General features: G+C 48.0%; 2 protein-coding genes across 4 annotated transcripts; one reads left to right on the plus strand and one right to left on the minus strand.

Moving 5' to 3' along the window:
- The first annotated feature begins 4,075 nt into the window (after positions 1-4,075).
- Positions 4,076-8,131, plus strand: Slc25a35 (solute carrier family 25 member 35). 2 transcript variants are annotated; one of them, XM_026390490.2, is made up of 6 exons: positions 4,078-4,116; positions 4,443-4,929; positions 6,374-6,439; positions 6,835-6,987; positions 7,317-7,451; positions 7,623-8,131. In XM_026390490.2, exons 2-6 carry the CDS (start codon positions 4,555-4,557, stop codon positions 7,794-7,796), a joined length of 903 nt encoding a protein of 300 aa, XP_026246275.1. In that variant the 5' UTR covers positions 4,078-4,116; positions 4,443-4,554; the 3' UTR covers positions 7,797-8,131. The 2 variants fall into 2 exon arrangements, with proteins under 2 accessions (XP_026246276.1, XP_026246275.1); XM_026390491.2 differs by lacking the exon at positions 6,835-6,987 and having other exon boundaries at positions 4,076-4,929.
- Positions 8,132-8,204: 73 nt separating this feature from the next.
- Positions 8,205-9,626, minus strand: Rangrf (RAN guanine nucleotide release factor). 2 transcript variants are annotated; one of them, XM_026390645.2, is made up of 5 exons: positions 9,434-9,626; positions 9,230-9,346; positions 8,875-9,010; positions 8,687-8,772; positions 8,205-8,475 (listed from the first exon to the last, which is right to left on the minus strand). In XM_026390645.2, exons 1-5 carry the CDS (start codon positions 9,508-9,510, stop codon positions 8,352-8,354), a joined length of 540 nt encoding a protein of 179 aa, XP_026246430.1. In that variant the 5' UTR covers positions 9,511-9,626; the 3' UTR covers positions 8,205-8,351. The 2 variants fall into 2 exon arrangements, with proteins under 2 accessions (XP_026246430.1, XP_026246429.1); XM_026390644.2 differs by having other exon boundaries at positions 8,854-9,010.
- Positions 9,627-13,794: the final 4,168 nt, after the last annotated feature.

A 13,794-nucleotide genomic window follows, 5' to 3' on the forward strand; every position in this document is an offset into this window, starting at 1 on the left:
CCTAAGTGTGCACAGGGCCTGAGATCAATATGGAGTACTGTTAAAAAAAAAAATAGGAAATAAAGTTCCTTGGAGAAATGGCTGAATATAGGACTGGGGTAGGAAATATACAAATGAGCTTGTAACATTGTGTAGTGTCAAAATAAATGGTTTTTTAAAAAAATATTTTAGTTGTCAATAGACCTTTATTTATGATATGTGGTGCTGAGAATTGAACCCAGTGTCTCACACATGCTAGGCAAGTGCTCTGCCACTGAGCCACAACCCCAGCCCAAAATAAATTTTTAATTTAAAAAATAGGGCTGGGGTTGTGGCTCAATGGTAAAACACTAGCCTAGCACATGTGAGACACTGGGCTCAATCTTCAGCACCATATAAAAATAAATAAATAAATGATGAATGTATGTAAAAGAGACACAGGAATGAATTGAAAGACCTCCCAAAGGTCAAATTTATAACAATATTTTTTTAAATTTTCTCTCTCTCTTCATTTTTTTTCTAAAGAGAGAGAGGTATATATATAGAGAATTTTTTTTAATATTTATTTATTTTTAGTTATCGGCGGACACAACATCTTTGTTGGTATGTGGTGCGGAGGATCGAACCCGGGCCGCACACATGCCAGGCGAGCGCGCTACTGCTTGAGCCACATCCCCAGCCCAAATTTATAACAATTTGAACAAAAGAATAAAGAATATTGAATTCTAACCCAAAAAATGAACATCCATAAGTCCATACTGGTAAAAGTAAATGCTTGAATAAATAAATGAGGAAGTTGGAGTGGGATTATAATATAAAGAATAATTCCAAGGGCTGGGATGGTGGCTCAGCGGTACAGCGCTCACCTAGCATGGGCGGGACCTGGGTTCGATTCTCAACACCACATAAAAATAAAGGCATTGTGTTGTGTCCATATACACCTAAAAAATAAATATTTTAAAAAAGAGTTAAGAAAAAGAATAATTCCAAATAATTTCTCTAGATCCTTCCAGGAGGGGAAGCATAAATCCGTAGTCTCTTAGTTTGGGCTGTACATAGTGACTTCCTTTCAAGGAAAATAGTATGGAAATGGGGGGAAAGGGAATATTAATACACTGGGGAAAACACCACCTCTGCCAGGTGATCAAGGTCAATATCAACAGTGATATGTCCTGCTGATAGTATATATCAAGTACCATCCTTAATACATGATGAAAATGGCAGTTTACCTCCATAGTCTTTCTGCCCCAAACCCATAACTCAGACCATGATGAGAAAAATAGAAAGACAGTCGCCAGGCGTGGTGGCTCAAGGCCAGTAATTCCAGCAGCTCAGGAGGCTGAGGCAGGAGGATCGTGAGTTCAAAGTCAACCGCAGCAAAAGTGAGGTGCTAAGTAACTCAGTGAGACCCTATCTTTAAATAAAATACAAAACAGGGCTGGGGATGTGGCTCAGTGGTTGAATGCTCCTGATTTCAATCCCCAATACCCGTACCCCACAAAAAAAATTAGAAGGACAGATTATTAAATACCTGATGAGTACTCCTCAAAACTGTCAAGGTCATCAAAAACAAGGAAAGTCTGAGAAATTATCAAACCAAAAGGTCCCTAAGGAAATATGATAATCAAATGTAATCTGAAAATGGGCTTAGTAACACACTCCTATAAATCCCTGATATTCAGAAGGCTGAGGCAAGATCACAAGTTCAAGGCCAATTTGGCTAATTTATCGAGATCTTGTCTCAAAATTTAAAAAGGCTGGAGATGTAGCTCCATGGTAGAGTATTTGCCTAGCACGCACAGATACCTGGGTTCACTCCCTGTACCACAAAAGTAAATAATAAATAAATATACTGGAAGGGATCTTGGAACAGGAAAAAAAGACCTTTCTCAAAAAACAGGAGAAACCTGAATAAATTATGAACTTTAGTTAACAAAAATGTGTCATGATTGTATTGGCTTATTACTGTATCAGTATTGGTTCATTAATCATAATGATGAGACATGTTAATGTAAGATATTAATAACAGTGCAAACAATGTGGAGACTATGAGAACATTCATCGTATCCATTAGTTTTTCTGTTCAGAAAACTGCTCTAAAGATTAAGCTTAAAACTACACCTTAAAAGCTGACTATTTTTAGGGCATCTGGTGTTAAAAGAGAAAAAACTTGGGCTGGGGATGTGGCTCAAACGGTAGCGCGCTCGCCTGGTATGTGTGAGGTCCGGGTTGGATCCTCAGCACCACAACAAAGATGTTGTGTCTGCCGAAAACTAAAAAATAAATATTAAAAAATTATCTCTCTTAAAAAAAACTTAAATCAGTGGTTTTAAAACTCCTGAGTACATCAGAGAACTGAAACACAAACTCCAACTCAATAGGTTTGGGAAAGGGCTAGAAAATTCCCAGTTTTCTTAAGTTCCCTGGTACTGCTATGATTGCTGCTGCTCCAAGGACCACAACTTCAAGAAACACAGGGGTTAAACTCAAGATTTAAAACAATGATGGCATCTCATCCCCCAGAAAATTGGGGCATTGGTGTAGCATGCCTTGGAGATTTTCTGGAGAACCTTTCAAGGTGGTTCTTGCAGAGGTGAAGAGTCCATCATATATATTCTACTGTACCCTTCACCCACAGAACATACCCCTCCACTTCATCCTATGGCTTCATGACTTACTAGTACACAGGTGATATAGAGATGACTCAGACCTATCCCCTAGGTCTCCCAGAAATGTGTGTCTAGAAGCACTGACACCCTATATCAACAAGCACACCAGGAAGAAGTAGGAAAACAATTGCTAACCAAAGTGCGAAAAGTGAGTAAATGTTTAAGGAACAAAATAGAATGGGAGCGACTAAATTAGAAATGCGGCATGAGCCAAGAAATGAGCTTTCTAAGGTGAGTAATGATTTGGAGACCATCACAAAGGGGGCAGGTGAAAGGACACATTCTAGAAGTGGGGACAAGATGTACAAGGCATGGAAATCTACCAGCTCCAGACTTTCCTACAAAGTTGAGCTCCTAGTACAACTTTCAACTTCCTCTGGGGTATATATAATCTTGTGTTTGATTGAACCCAGGGAATTGCGCATTCGAGGCAACGTACTCTACCAACTGGTATATCCCAAACCCTGTCATTCTCCTTTTGCCAAAGGGTTCTGAGATGTTTAATAACTTGTCCAAAGAAATCTAGATGGTAAGCAGGAAGATCCAAATTGAAATTCAGAAGGTGCTCCAAGTCCAGCAGCTCACAATTGAGACCTCAGGCTCCTCTACCCGCCTCAGGTGACATCTGGTCTTCCAGCCTTCTTTCTCTAAGCCTTCTCTTTCACCTCTTTCCCAATTAGCTTCTCCAGTCTCTTCTTTCATGATTAACCAGACTCACAAGCCATGGACAGAAGCCCAGTAAATCAAGATCTCCAACTTGCTGCAACTTAAGCCTAGCTGTAAAGGACATAAAATTTCCTGACGTGACTTGTCCTGCTTTCTCTGGGTCGCTGTGAGGATCAAAAGAACTTAAGGATTTGACCAAGCTCCCTCGCTATCCTCAGGCCTCCTCAGGCGCCCCACAGCCAGCCACATCCTAGCACTACAACCTATACTTTATTCAGCCTCAGGAGACAGGCCCAGGTCCGGCAGGTGTGTCCCATCTCCCTCGCGGGCTGGTTGGCAGTTTCCTCTCTCCGCTGGCACCCGAACTGAGCTGGGCGTGGACACAGTTAGACAGCCCCACCCGGACATGACCCCGGATAGAGGACGAAAGATGGGAGCCCTTTGCCTACAAGAGGAGCTGCCCCAAACATCTCGGCGCTCAGCCTCTGCATCCTCCCAGGTCAAACCTCTCCTCCCCACCAGTGATAAAGTCTCGGTTCCCAGGACACCCTTCCCAAAGCCTGAGTCCGCCTCTCCGGCCCTGGCGCCGGATCTGGGAGAGTTAATTCCAACCGCCTCCGCCGATTCCGGGGGCCAGGTCGCTGACAGCGCCTCCCATTGGCCGAGGAGCCGGCTCGATGCTGATTGGCTGAGGCTTTCTGCAGCGGCTCCCCGAGGCTCCGGATTGGCGCAGCGCTCCGGTCACTGGTGTGTGGCGGCGGGCCTCCGCAGGCTACCCGGGGTGAAGGTGCTCCGAGCTCCGGTAGCTACCTTGGGACGTTCATCCCGGTCCCGAGTCCCGACTTCCTTACTGATCTAGCTCTCGTTGCTGTCCCGGGAAGACCACCGGATTCTTTTCCTCCTGCTGGTTTTCTTTTTCCTTCCTCCCATCTCCCAATTCCTTCCATTTTCCTCCTCTACACGCTGGCCCCCGCCCCGCGTAGCGTAGCCTGCCTTTCTGAACATCCCACCTGCCTGCCACCTCCTGACTTCTGCCCCTCCCTGACCTCGAATCCCTTAGCCAGAGGGCTCTGTCATAACCTAGCCAGACTCTCTTACACGCCTCTTTTTTTTTCCCCTCTTTGTCAGTTCCTGACTCCCAAATCCAGCTAACCTTTGACTTTCTGACATTTGACCCTGACACTTGACTCTGGACCTCCAAGCGGAGGTCTTCCCTTCTGAGGCTACTGTACCCCACACCATGGACTTCTTGATGAGTGGTCTGGCAGCCTGCGGGGCCTGTGTGTTCACCAATCCCCTGGAGGTTGTGAAGACCAGGATGCAGTTGCAGGGAGAACTGCAGGCCCCTGGCACCTACCAGCGTCACTACCGAAACGTCTTCCACGCCTTCTTCACCATCGGCAAGGTGGATGGCCTGGCTGCCCTGCAGAAGGGTCTGGCCCCTGCCCTTTTGTACCAGTTCCTGATGAATGGTATTCGACTGGGCACCTACGGGCTGGCTGAGTCTAGGGGCTACCTGCATACCACCGAGGGCACCCTCAGTCCTGCCCGCAGCGCAGCAGCTGGGGCCCTGGCTGGGGTCATGGGAGCCTATTTGGGGAGCCCCATCTACATGGTAAGGAGGGGGAGGGTCCTTCTTGAGGCCCTCAGGGAAGATCCTTGGTGTAGGGTGGGAGTCTGGTTCTTCACAAGAGCATAGGTGACAGGGTGCTGTCCCCTTGCCAACAGGAAAGGGCATCAGGAAAGTGCTGGCATGTTTTAGGGCATTCTGATCTGCCCTATACACACCCATTCAATAGACTCAATTGAATGTGTTGATGAATATGATGGGCTTTGGAATCAGCCATTCTGGAACTCAAATCCTAACTGAAAATTACTAAATGTTGAGCTTCAGTTGCCATATCTGCAAAATGGGGATAATGATGATGATGATGATGATGATAGTGATGATTTTGGTACCAGGGATTGAACTCAGGGGCACTCAATCACTGAGCCACATCCCCAGGGCTATTTTGTATTTTATTTAGAGACAGGTCTCACTGAGTTGCTTAGCGTCTTACAGTTGCTGAGGCTGACTTTGAACTCACAATCCTCCTGCTTCAGCCTCCCTAGCCACTGGGATTACAGGAGTGCACCACCTTGCCCGGCAAAAAATGGGGATTATTGTAATGAATTTTTTGTGTGATTATTGAAAGGACTGAGGAAGACATATATCTGAGACAACACACATAAAACACTAGTACAAATCCTGGCACATAGTAAGCATTTGATAATACTGCTTTTATTATTTTATGATCATTACCTGATATTGAGGTTGGATTTGTGTAGGGGAATAGGAGGAACCTGAGAACTCATCAGTGAGTGTAGGAATCAGGAAGGTCCTGAGCATCACAGAATTAAAATCTCACAATCTGTTCCTTTGCTTTGTTAGATGTAGGTGAAGGGTTAGGAACCTGAAGCCCAGAGAGGGGAAGTGACTGTTTCAAGGTCACACAGCTGGGGCTAGGTCCTGCTTAGTGTAGCTAAGAAAGTGGGAGGCTGTATGTCTTCCAGAAAGAGAGGCAACCTGGGCTCACTCCCAGGGTGAGATTCAAGGACAATAGCCTCTTTGAAATCAGTTGAACACATACCCCTATGAGTCCTGGGAGCCTGAGAGCACATTTTAGCCAGAGTCTGATAGGGAGCCTGGTCAATGTGGTAGCTGGAGAACTGAACTGGGAATGGGAGCTTGTGTGACAGTCTGGACACCCAGATCTTGCCTAATTTGAAGTCTTAGGAAATACTGCCAGCCTTTAAACTCTCCACCCCTAATCCCAAACCCCAAGGGGAGGAGGACGTTGAGGGGGTGGGTATCTTGCAGTGCTTGAAGATCCCTCCCCAGGGCCTAGAGCCAAGAGACACATAGTCTGTTGACCAATTTGTTAAGTGGGAATAACAATAATTATCAGATTAAAAGGGTATTCATTGCTTAACACCCTAGAGGGGGGGTCAGGCATTTGAGTTTCTAATGCAGGAGCATGGCCACTAGGGCATAAGCTGTGATACTCTCTTGTCTCCAGGTGAAGACACACCTACAGGCACAGGCAGCCTCGGAAATTGCTGTAGGGCACCAGTATAAACATCAGGTGAGGGTTCCCCAAACCCGCTGGAGTGCCCAACTGTCCTCTCAGCTTTCTGCCTGCCCCAGGCAGCTCTAACCCTGACCACTGCTGTGCCCCCTCTACCCCTGAAGCCCACCCAGATCCTCTGTATTCCTGCTCCTCAAATCTTTTAAGCCTGATTCTCCTGCCCCATTCTCCCCATTTGCTAATATTCTCACTTATACACAACCAGCCCCTGCTGTGGGATGGCAATGGGTAGCAGAAAACTGAAGGCCCATATTCTGGCTCTAAGCCCACAAATGAACTGGTCATTTAGACAACAGGTACATGTTAAGGACCAGTCCTTGACAGTATTAGGAGGTGGGAGCCCCTGATGCTGGGGTGACTGAACCCCATCCCCATGGTCTTCCCCCCACCAGGGCATGTTTCAGGCGCTAACCGAGATTGGCCAGAAACATGGTCTGGTGGGGTTGTGGCGTGGGGCTTTGGGCGGCCTGCCCCGAGTTATCATCGGTTCCTCTACCCAGCTGTGCACCTTCTCATCCACCAAGGACTTCTTGAGCCAGTGGGAGGTACTGCCCGGGAAGGGAGTGGGGCCATCAGGGAATGGGGTAGAGGGTGGGCAAAGGGAGGTGGGCCCCAGAATGGATGGTGACAACCTTCAGATGTGAGGGAGAAGCAGGAGGGTTTGAGGGTTACCAACTCTTTGACTCTTCTCCAAGTTCTCCTGTCACTTTATCTCAGAGGGGATACCCAAGCCCTCAGGGTATACTGTGCTACAACTGGTAGAGTAGAAGCTCCCTGAGTTACCAGATCTCTGTGTCCCCCAGGCAGGGCCTGTCCTGTCCAGTGGTTGAATAATTGGCTGATTGACAAAGCTCTTCGTCTCTTCCCCCTATAGATCTTTCCTCCCCAGAGCTGGAAGGTGGCTCTGGCAGCTGCCATGGTGAGTGGCATCGCAGTTGTCCTGGCCATGACACCCTTTGATGTGGCCAGCACAAGGCTCTATAACCAGCCCACAGACAGTCAGGGCAAGGTAAGGGAGTGCTCCGGGATGCAGGCAGGCAGGGAAAGCTGGGGGAGGCAGGGGAAGCAGATTGTGGGTACAGGTGGAAGAGCCTCAAATTCAACCTGCAGAGGTGAAGCCCCTGGTGGGCTCTGACAAGCTCCTTCCCTGTGCTCTCCCTCCCTTTTCAACATGCTCCAGGGCCTCATGTACCGAGGAATCTTGGATGCTCTTCTGCAGACAGCCCGGACAGAGGGCATTTTTGGCATGTACAAGGGTATAGGTGCCTCCTACTTCCGCCTTGGCCCCCACACCATCCTCTCCCTCTTCTTCTGGGACCAGCTGCGCTTCCTCTATCACAAGTACACTAAATAACAGCTACTTTCCCACACTCCACCAAATTGATATTTCTTGGACACTTCTGCCTCCACTACTATGTCCTGTTGATTACTGACCATGTGACTTTTTATCCATCCAAGAGGGATAGCCAACGCCACTCCCTGTTCTGTTCTCTCAGGGTTGAACCACAAGTAGTAAGTCTCCTTCCCCTCCTTGGGTGTTGCTCTAAACCAACCTATCTATCCCCCTGTACTCTACACACCCCCTTCTCAGGGCTAAACTAATCACTCCAAAATATATTGCCTCCCTCTTTCCACTGCCAGCCTTGGGTCCCTCCTGTTCCCATGCACAGCTTTAAACTTTCCCATCCAAGACCAAAGGGAATTTGGGAGACCCAGGTGTCCTGTAAAATTCAAAGACACAGAAATTATATTGGTTATAAAGCAAGTTTATTTCTGCAGAGAAGGTGTGTCTTGTGTTTATGCACAGGAAAGAAAGAAGAGAAAACCAGGTGGTATTCAAACTCTTTTTCTCCCCTCCCAGACCCAGGTCTCTAAGTCTTCAGTAGTATCATACAGTGCTTTAGCATTTTTACTGGGGACCAAAGATGTTGGGATCATGAAGTGTCAGATTGGTCACCAGCTGTTCAAAATCACCCAGGTTCCACGGTGGAGGTGCCACATTTCCAGGTCCAAGAGATGGCCTGTTGTCAGGGCTTGGGGGTGGGGAACAAAGGGAGAAAGAACATGGTTCAGGACTAACTGAGGTTGACAGTTCCCACTTCCTGTTCCCAGAGGACTCAGGTATCTGTGTCCCCAAATCTCTGGCCCAATCTGCTTCTTTTAAGGACCCCACCAGCCAATATCCCGCTGTACCCCACCCAGCTTAATTCTCCTGGAGACACGGGCCCTTTCTTTCCTCCTTACGGGGGCTGACTGAAGGTGAGCAAGAGATCAGTCTGGTACTGGGGCAGCCTCAGCAAGGCCAGGTTCAGTGTCACTTCCTTTGCTACCTAGAAGGATCAGAGTCAAGATGTTTACCTGGATCCCTAAGGCCACTCCATCCCCCTTCCAGCACGCTCCTCGGCCCTCACCTGCTGGTTTTCCTTAGCTACCTGCTGCTTGCCAGAGAGGACCCAGGCTTCTTGACAGTAGCCCCTCAGGGCCAGGTTCTCTACATTGAGAGGCTGCACAGACTCCACTTGCACAGCCCTAGCCCCCTGTACCCCACCAACGTCCTCAAAATGGTACCTGAGGTGGGAGAGCAAGATGGGGGGCATTTCTCAATGCCCCTCATCCTCACCCCCACCCCCCCACCCCCGAACATCTTTAAGCCCTAGGCTTTGATCACTTCCGGCAGTATCGCTTTGCCCCAGGGAGTTCGCGTCCGGAATAACCGTCCAGTCGTAGGCCCCGCCCATTTCCTCAGTTTCGGCCCTCCCATTGGCCAGCCGCGGGCCCCTTCCTCACCGCGCCGCCGCTTCACCCAGCACGTGAGCCTGGAACTCCAGAAGTTCCACGATCAGGCTCTGGTCAGTCACTGGATGGCAGAAAACTTCTTGGTTGTCTGGGACTGGTCGGAGGTCACTGGAGAGGGGCGAGGCAGACCCTGGTTGACCCTGATTTCCCGCAACCCACCCGGTCGGCCTCCACAGGGCGCCGAATCTTTCTCACCTTACATCAATGGCCCCAGGGGGGAGGATGGAGGAGAAGGCGCCCCCGAACAGTGGATAGTTTCTTGAGGGCTCCATGGGCCTAGGACGAGGGTATGGGCCCTAGAGAGATTTAAAAGAAATCCATATGGGGACACGTGGCATCACCTCCCCGGCTTTCGCAGCCGCCACAGCCTCTTCTCTACTAGCTTAGTTTCTGGACCCTTTAAGGTTTGGCCCCGCCCTGCGCCCGCGCTAGCCAATCGGTGCCGGCGCTCTGGGGGCGGAGCCCAGTGGTGCCCCTCTCAGAAGCTCTTCCGAGGACTCGGGGTGGGACCGCTGGGGTCTTGGTCTTGGTTTAGAATTTGTGTTACCGTCGGGGGCCTGGATCCGCCAGCCTCTTCCTTTTAAAGGGGTCGCTTAAGATCCTCCCTAAGGGCAGTTGCACACCTAAGCGGGGTCTAGCGTCTAGGCGGGGTCTCCTGAGTCTAAGTAGAATGATTTCATGGTGTCCCCAGGACCTCTTGACAGCGAGTGGGCTGCCAACCTGACCACTAATTCCCGGATCCCATGCAGGGAATTAGAGAAACAATAGATCCAGGTGTGGGTCTCGTTTAAGATACAGGCACGCCTTCCTGAACGCTACACTCAACCTGAGGATTATACATATAATCCCCCTCAAATCATCGCCTTGAGAAAACACGGAGGCCCGGTGGGGGCAAGCCCTCCCTCCTCAGCACACCTGAACGGAAGCAAGGATTAAATCCTTTGTTTTTCTTTTACAGATTTCCAGTGTTCTTTAAGTATTTGTTCAACTTTATCCTCTTTGTTAATTTCTCCATTCATCTTTGATCCCCGCACCTGGCATAATATATTGTTGAGTGACTGAATAAAAACCCTTTAGTATCAATAGCTGGAGACCACCCATGCCCCCAGGGGTTCCAGATGCACGTCCCAGTCCAGAACTAGGCTTGGGAATTCTTATCCCGAGGATATCTAGACTCTAAAGGAGTGGAGCTAGGGGGTATGTATTTATTGGCCTCTTACCTTGCCTTCTGTGAAGGGGCTGGTGATCCAAAGGCAATTAGGACACACCCTCTGCCTCACTTAGGCTGTACAAGGAACAGTGGAGCACACTTTGAGTCTTTTGTTTGTTTCCGCAGTACTGGGAATCAAACACAGGGCCTCTGGCGTGGGAAGCAAGAACTCTGCCAGAGCTACCCAACACCCTTATAAATATTTTTTTTATTTTGAGACAGGACCTCACTAAGTAACTAAGGCTGGCCTCCAATTTGAGATCCTCCTGCCTCAGTGTCCCAAGCAGCTAGGATTACAGGTGTGCGTCACTGTGCCCTGCATAGTTTTGAGTCTTAAATGTTGACTCAGAGGAGTCACCAGGGAATTCTAGTAGTGTTCTCGCCAGGGAAACATAGGAGCAAAGACCTGGAGGTAAGAAGGCATATTCTGGAGAACACAAGTGTATCTAGGGGAGGGGAGTTAACAAGCTGTGAACATGGACAGATATTCAGGGTTTTTGTAGAGCCTAGTAAGGAGCTTGATTTTCTCATTTCTAGTTGTAGGTATTGCCTTCTTTCTGAGCCTCTTTTCCTTATCTCTAAAATGCTCTTAGGTATAAATGAGATATGGATGTAGTTGAGTCTGAATCTGTTTCCAAGCACAGATTGTGGACTAGTTTTGTTCCATGAGAAGCTGTAGAGGGGAGGGGAGTACTGCAGGCTGCAGAGGGAGAGAAGTATCCTGGCCATAGGGAACTGAGAGAACCAGGTCGGAAGAGTCTCCCTCATGCTCTTTGTCCCTCCCTCCCATTTCTACCATCCTGCCATCTATCCCTTCTCCCTGCCAGGGGCAACACCAACACTGGGTGCTTCATGACAGTCAAGCAGATCAGAAGTCCTTGGAAAGGGACCTCCAAGGACATAATAGTTAAGAGTGTCCTGGCACTGGACACAAGGGGGAAGGCCTATCTGTAGGCCAGGAGGAGGAGGTCAGACTAGGAAGATGGAGAGAAAGACACACACATACATATACACACACATACAACTTTCTCATTTTGAGTTTCTGGCAGGTCTCAGGTTCTGCTGTGGGCGGGGTATCCATCCATAGTTCTATGAGCTCTTGAGCCAGGGTTAGATGGGATCTTCCAGCTAGTAGAAAGCAGAAATGGCAGGAGCACAGGGCCAGATCTCCTCTAGGAGAATTGGAGTGGAAGGCCACCCTAACTTGGCAAATGTCTTTTCTTGGCTTCCATTTCCCCCCTCCCTTGATATCTGTCACCTCTGCTGGCCATCTCAACAACTTCTCCCCAGGGTGTTCAAATTCAAACTCCCCAAGAGACAGGATATAGTTGGGTCAATTAACTGCCCAGTTAGATCAATCTGAAAGTATTTATTTGGCAAGCTCTTCCCACATCACCTGCCAGACATCAGTGAAATCCTTGATATAGCTGGCTGTGGCTAGGATGATGGGTATCATGGGACAAATCTCAGTAGACCAAGATGGCCACTGCCATGTTTCTCAGGAGATCTGTGTATTCAGCTTTCAGCCCACTGGTTGTAGTAGACCTGAAATTGGTTGATACTGTACCCCTTGGATATTCCCTTATTTAATGTTTTGCATGCAATTGATGCTGTTTGATTTGGGACCAAATATCCCAGAGTCCCTCCCTTTGAAGGCACCGAGAGATGGATTTGAGTGGGGCACAGTAGTGCATGCTTGTCATTGAAGTGATGTGGGAAGCTTAGGCAGGAGGATTGCAAGCCTGAGCAACTTAGTGAGACCCTGTTTCAAAATATAAAGTATGCAGCACAGTGGCATGCATGAGGCTCTGGATTCAATCCCCAGCACTGCAAAACAAGCAAGCAAACAAACAAAAACGTGAAACACAGTGATTCTTTCATCCTAAAGTTATCCCAGCCTGAGTGAGAGAACTAGGGTAGACTACAGTTCACATCCTGTAATGAGGTAAACATTACCGTCCCTGCTTAGTCCCAGCTGAAGAATCTTTCTTGGAGAAATGTCCAGGGTCATGTGACAATCAGTGGTAGCCCCAATAGGTTTCTAACCAAAGGCCTGATATCATAAGGCATTATTTGAGGGAGACCAGTGTGTCATTGTCCTTGGAGTAATTGTATAGCTATGCACAGCCATCTCAAGAATTTTCTACCCCCATATCTCATAATTCTCCTTTCCTACTAGATGCTATAGGCACTTAAAAAAAAAAAAACATAAGATACAGTCTCCTATGTTGTCCAGGCTTCCTGATGAGTTGCACCAGGCCTGGCCCCTAAGCATGTTGCCTATGAGGCAGGAGGGTTATTTTCCATGGCTTGCAGCAGAATATGAGACAGAACTCCTGTATTCAAGATCCCAGATAGTTTTTTTTTTTACTTTGAGACAGCCTTGCTAAGTTGCTGAGGACCTGCCTCAAACTTGTGATCCTCCTGCCTCAGCCTCCTGAGGTAGCTGGGATTCCAGGCTTGTACCATCATGCAGGGCTTGTGATAGCCACTTTGAATCTTCCTCAGTGCCTTTTTCTTACCACTGGGCGTTTTCGTATGCTGTGCCCTGGCTAGCATGTCCTCAAATGTCAAAAAAGTTGTTATTATTATTTTTTTTTATGTTTTGGCAATGCTGTGGAATAGAACCTAGGGCTTCACACATGCTGGGCAAATACTGTACCACTGAACTACAGCCCCACCCTTCCAGAAAACACTTCTGGGTTAATTGTTCCCCACTGTGGGCTCCTATGGCTCCTGTTCTGTTACAGGTACTTCCCTGTATTATTATATTAAGCACCAGGAGGGCAGGAACCACATCTGTCTTTCACCTTTATCTTCTCATGAGTTGCACAGGGCTCGCCTGTATTTATCAAATGAATGTTGCCTAAGAGACAGGAGGTTATTTACCAAGACCAGTTAAGAGAAGGTGTCTCATAAAAAAAAATTGACTGGTTTTGTCCCCCAATCCTGGGATTTTCCCAAGGTACAGGAGTTCTTTGTATTCATGGTGGGCCTTGATAGTTTTTACTATGAGATGGTTCACAGTGGGCCCCTACATAGCTTATGCTAAAGAAATGAATCAGGATGGGCGTGCCAATAAGACCATAGTATAAGACCAATATGACCACTGGTGTAAAACTAATGGTGTCTTACACCAATAAGACCAACCATGTGACCAGAGAGTGGAAGCTTTGACCTACTTGATAACAGCCCAATAAAACTCCAATAGAAATTTTGGCCACTGAAGTTCAGTGGAACTTCCCAGATGATGAACACATTGATGTACCAGAGGATGATGCACCCTGATTCCCTGGGAAGAGAACATGGAAGTTCAGATCCTGGGACCTGCCTCAACCTTGCCTAT

This window comes from Urocitellus parryii, chromosome 7 (genome assembly GCF_045843805.1).
Source record: "Urocitellus parryii isolate mUroPar1 chromosome 7, mUroPar1.hap1, whole genome shotgun sequence".
NCBI classification, from domain to species: Eukaryota; Metazoa; Chordata; class Mammalia; order Rodentia; family Sciuridae; genus Urocitellus; species Urocitellus parryii.

Coding starts and splice junctions, on each gene's coding strand:
- Slc25a35 (XM_026390490.2), top strand. CDS start 4,555: ATGGACTTCTTGATGAGTGGTCTGGCAGCCTGCGGGGCCTGTGTGTTC. Junction 4,930..6,373: donor TGGGGAGCCCCATCTACATG/GTAAGGAGGGGG, acceptor TCTTGTCTCCAG/GTGAAGACACACCTACAGGC. Junction 6,440..6,834: donor GGCACCAGTATAAACATCAG/GTGAGGGTTCCC, acceptor TCCCCCCACCAG/GGCATGTTTCAGGCGCTAAC.
- Rangrf (XM_026390644.2), bottom strand. CDS start 9,510: ATGGAGCCCTCAAGAAACTATCCACTGTTCGGGGGCGCCTTCTCCTCC. Junction 9,347..9,433: donor CCTGGGGCCATTGATGTAAG/GTGAGAAAGATT, acceptor GCCCCTCTCCAG/TGACCTCCGACCAGTCCCAG. Junction 8,773..8,853: donor TAGCTAAGGAAAACCAGCAG/GTGAGGGCCGAG, acceptor TGATCCTTCTAG/GTAGCAAAGGAAGTGACACT.